The sequence below is a fragment of the Cyprinodon variegatus genome, unplaced genomic scaffold, assembly GCF_000732505.1.
Source record: "Cyprinodon variegatus isolate N-32 unplaced genomic scaffold, C_variegatus-1.0 Scaffold479, whole genome shotgun sequence".
Taxonomy (NCBI): Eukaryota; Metazoa; Chordata; class Actinopteri; order Cyprinodontiformes; family Cyprinodontidae; genus Cyprinodon; species Cyprinodon variegatus.
In genome coordinates, this window is record NW_015150932.1 from 479,101 (window position 1) to 480,392 (window position 1,292).

Genomic DNA, 1,292 nt, shown 5'->3' on the forward strand with positions numbered 1-1,292 from the left:
AAAAAACCCGTAATATGTAGCCAACATTTGGAAGAAGAATGTTTTCAAGATGACTTGGATAATAACGCGTTGTGACAAACACATTCACATGAAAATTACTCTGAATTAAAAACACTGATCATTTATTGAACAGGATGGAATCATTTCAGATTTAAAGAACTTTCAGAAGTTCGAACTCTGAATATGAGCGACTTTTCCTTTAAGGAGGATGGGATTTACATCCACATGAGAACAAGAATGACCTTGTAGGGTTACAGGGGTGGCCATGGGCCCCATAGCTGTGATAAAACTGCTCTTAATGTTTGCTCAGTGTTTTTATTACACCCCAAATAACAGAGTTCTTTATTGGCTCCGTTCTTTTCTTCTCCCCCTGATAACAAAACATCCCCCAGAATATCACTCAGCAGCTCATCACGTTTTTTTGTTGTGGCAGACATCTGGTGTCTTTCATGAAACAAAGCACATCTTCACATCTTCAGTTTTTTTTCACACACCAATAAACATCATAAAAACAATAAAACGTTAAAACAAAAAAGAAAAACAGATCTCTGTGTTGCTGCTCATTCCCAATAAATCCGTCCAAGCCGTACCGTCATTCCAGCTCCGACCACTTTCAGTCTGCTTCAGTGGTCAGCTGGAGGGAAAGTGCATCAGTTCACCTCTAGAGGGCGATCCTGGCTTTGGAAATGGCTCTGAAGCCAACAAGAAAGGTTGAACGTCAGGAAGCTGGCCATGTTCCTGAGCTTCACTCAAACTTGCGCAGGTGGTTGTAGAGGGACTGGACGTAGGTGAAGACACACATGGGGTCTGGCTTACGACCCATGATCATCATGTCCTCCACCTCAATGAGCCGGTCGCAGCCTGCCTTGGCTCTGGGGACGGAGACAGAGGAAGGACAGTCAGAGGACAGAGCTAAAATACAACCGAGAATTTGAATCTTTTTCTGTTTGCAGGGTGAAATAAAAAAAGAGGATGAATAAACCTACTGTTCATTGCAAATCTTCTAATACCACCTGGAATCTTTCACATTTCAATTCAATTCAGTTTATTTCTATAGTTCACAACACACGTCATCTCAAGCCACCTTACAGTTCACCAGGTCATCCAGTCAGATTGAAGGAAAGATGTCATTAGTGTTATCCATTGTATGAATGGGAAAAAAGTTCAAGGATCCAATGGTAGCTCCTCTTTCCATTTTGAATTGAAAAAGCTTCCTGGATGGGAAGCAAAACGTCTTTGAAGTTGGAAATCAAAGTCCAGTGGATTTTTTTTAAATTTTTTTTTTACTTTTC

General features: G+C 40.8%; 1 protein-coding gene across 1 annotated transcript in view; it reads right to left on the reverse strand.

The window, feature by feature from the left end:
• Positions 1-703: 703 nt before the first annotated feature.
• Positions 704-1,292, reverse strand: part of LOC107094336 (smoothelin-like protein 2) — a 28,710-nt gene continuing 28,121 nt past the window's right edge. The window contains exon 6 of the mRNA XM_015389890.1: positions 704-872. Within this exon, the coding sequence (XP_015245376.1) occupies positions 746-872 (127 nt within the window). The 3' untranslated portion in view covers positions 704-745. The remainder of the gene's footprint in view (positions 873-1,292) is intronic.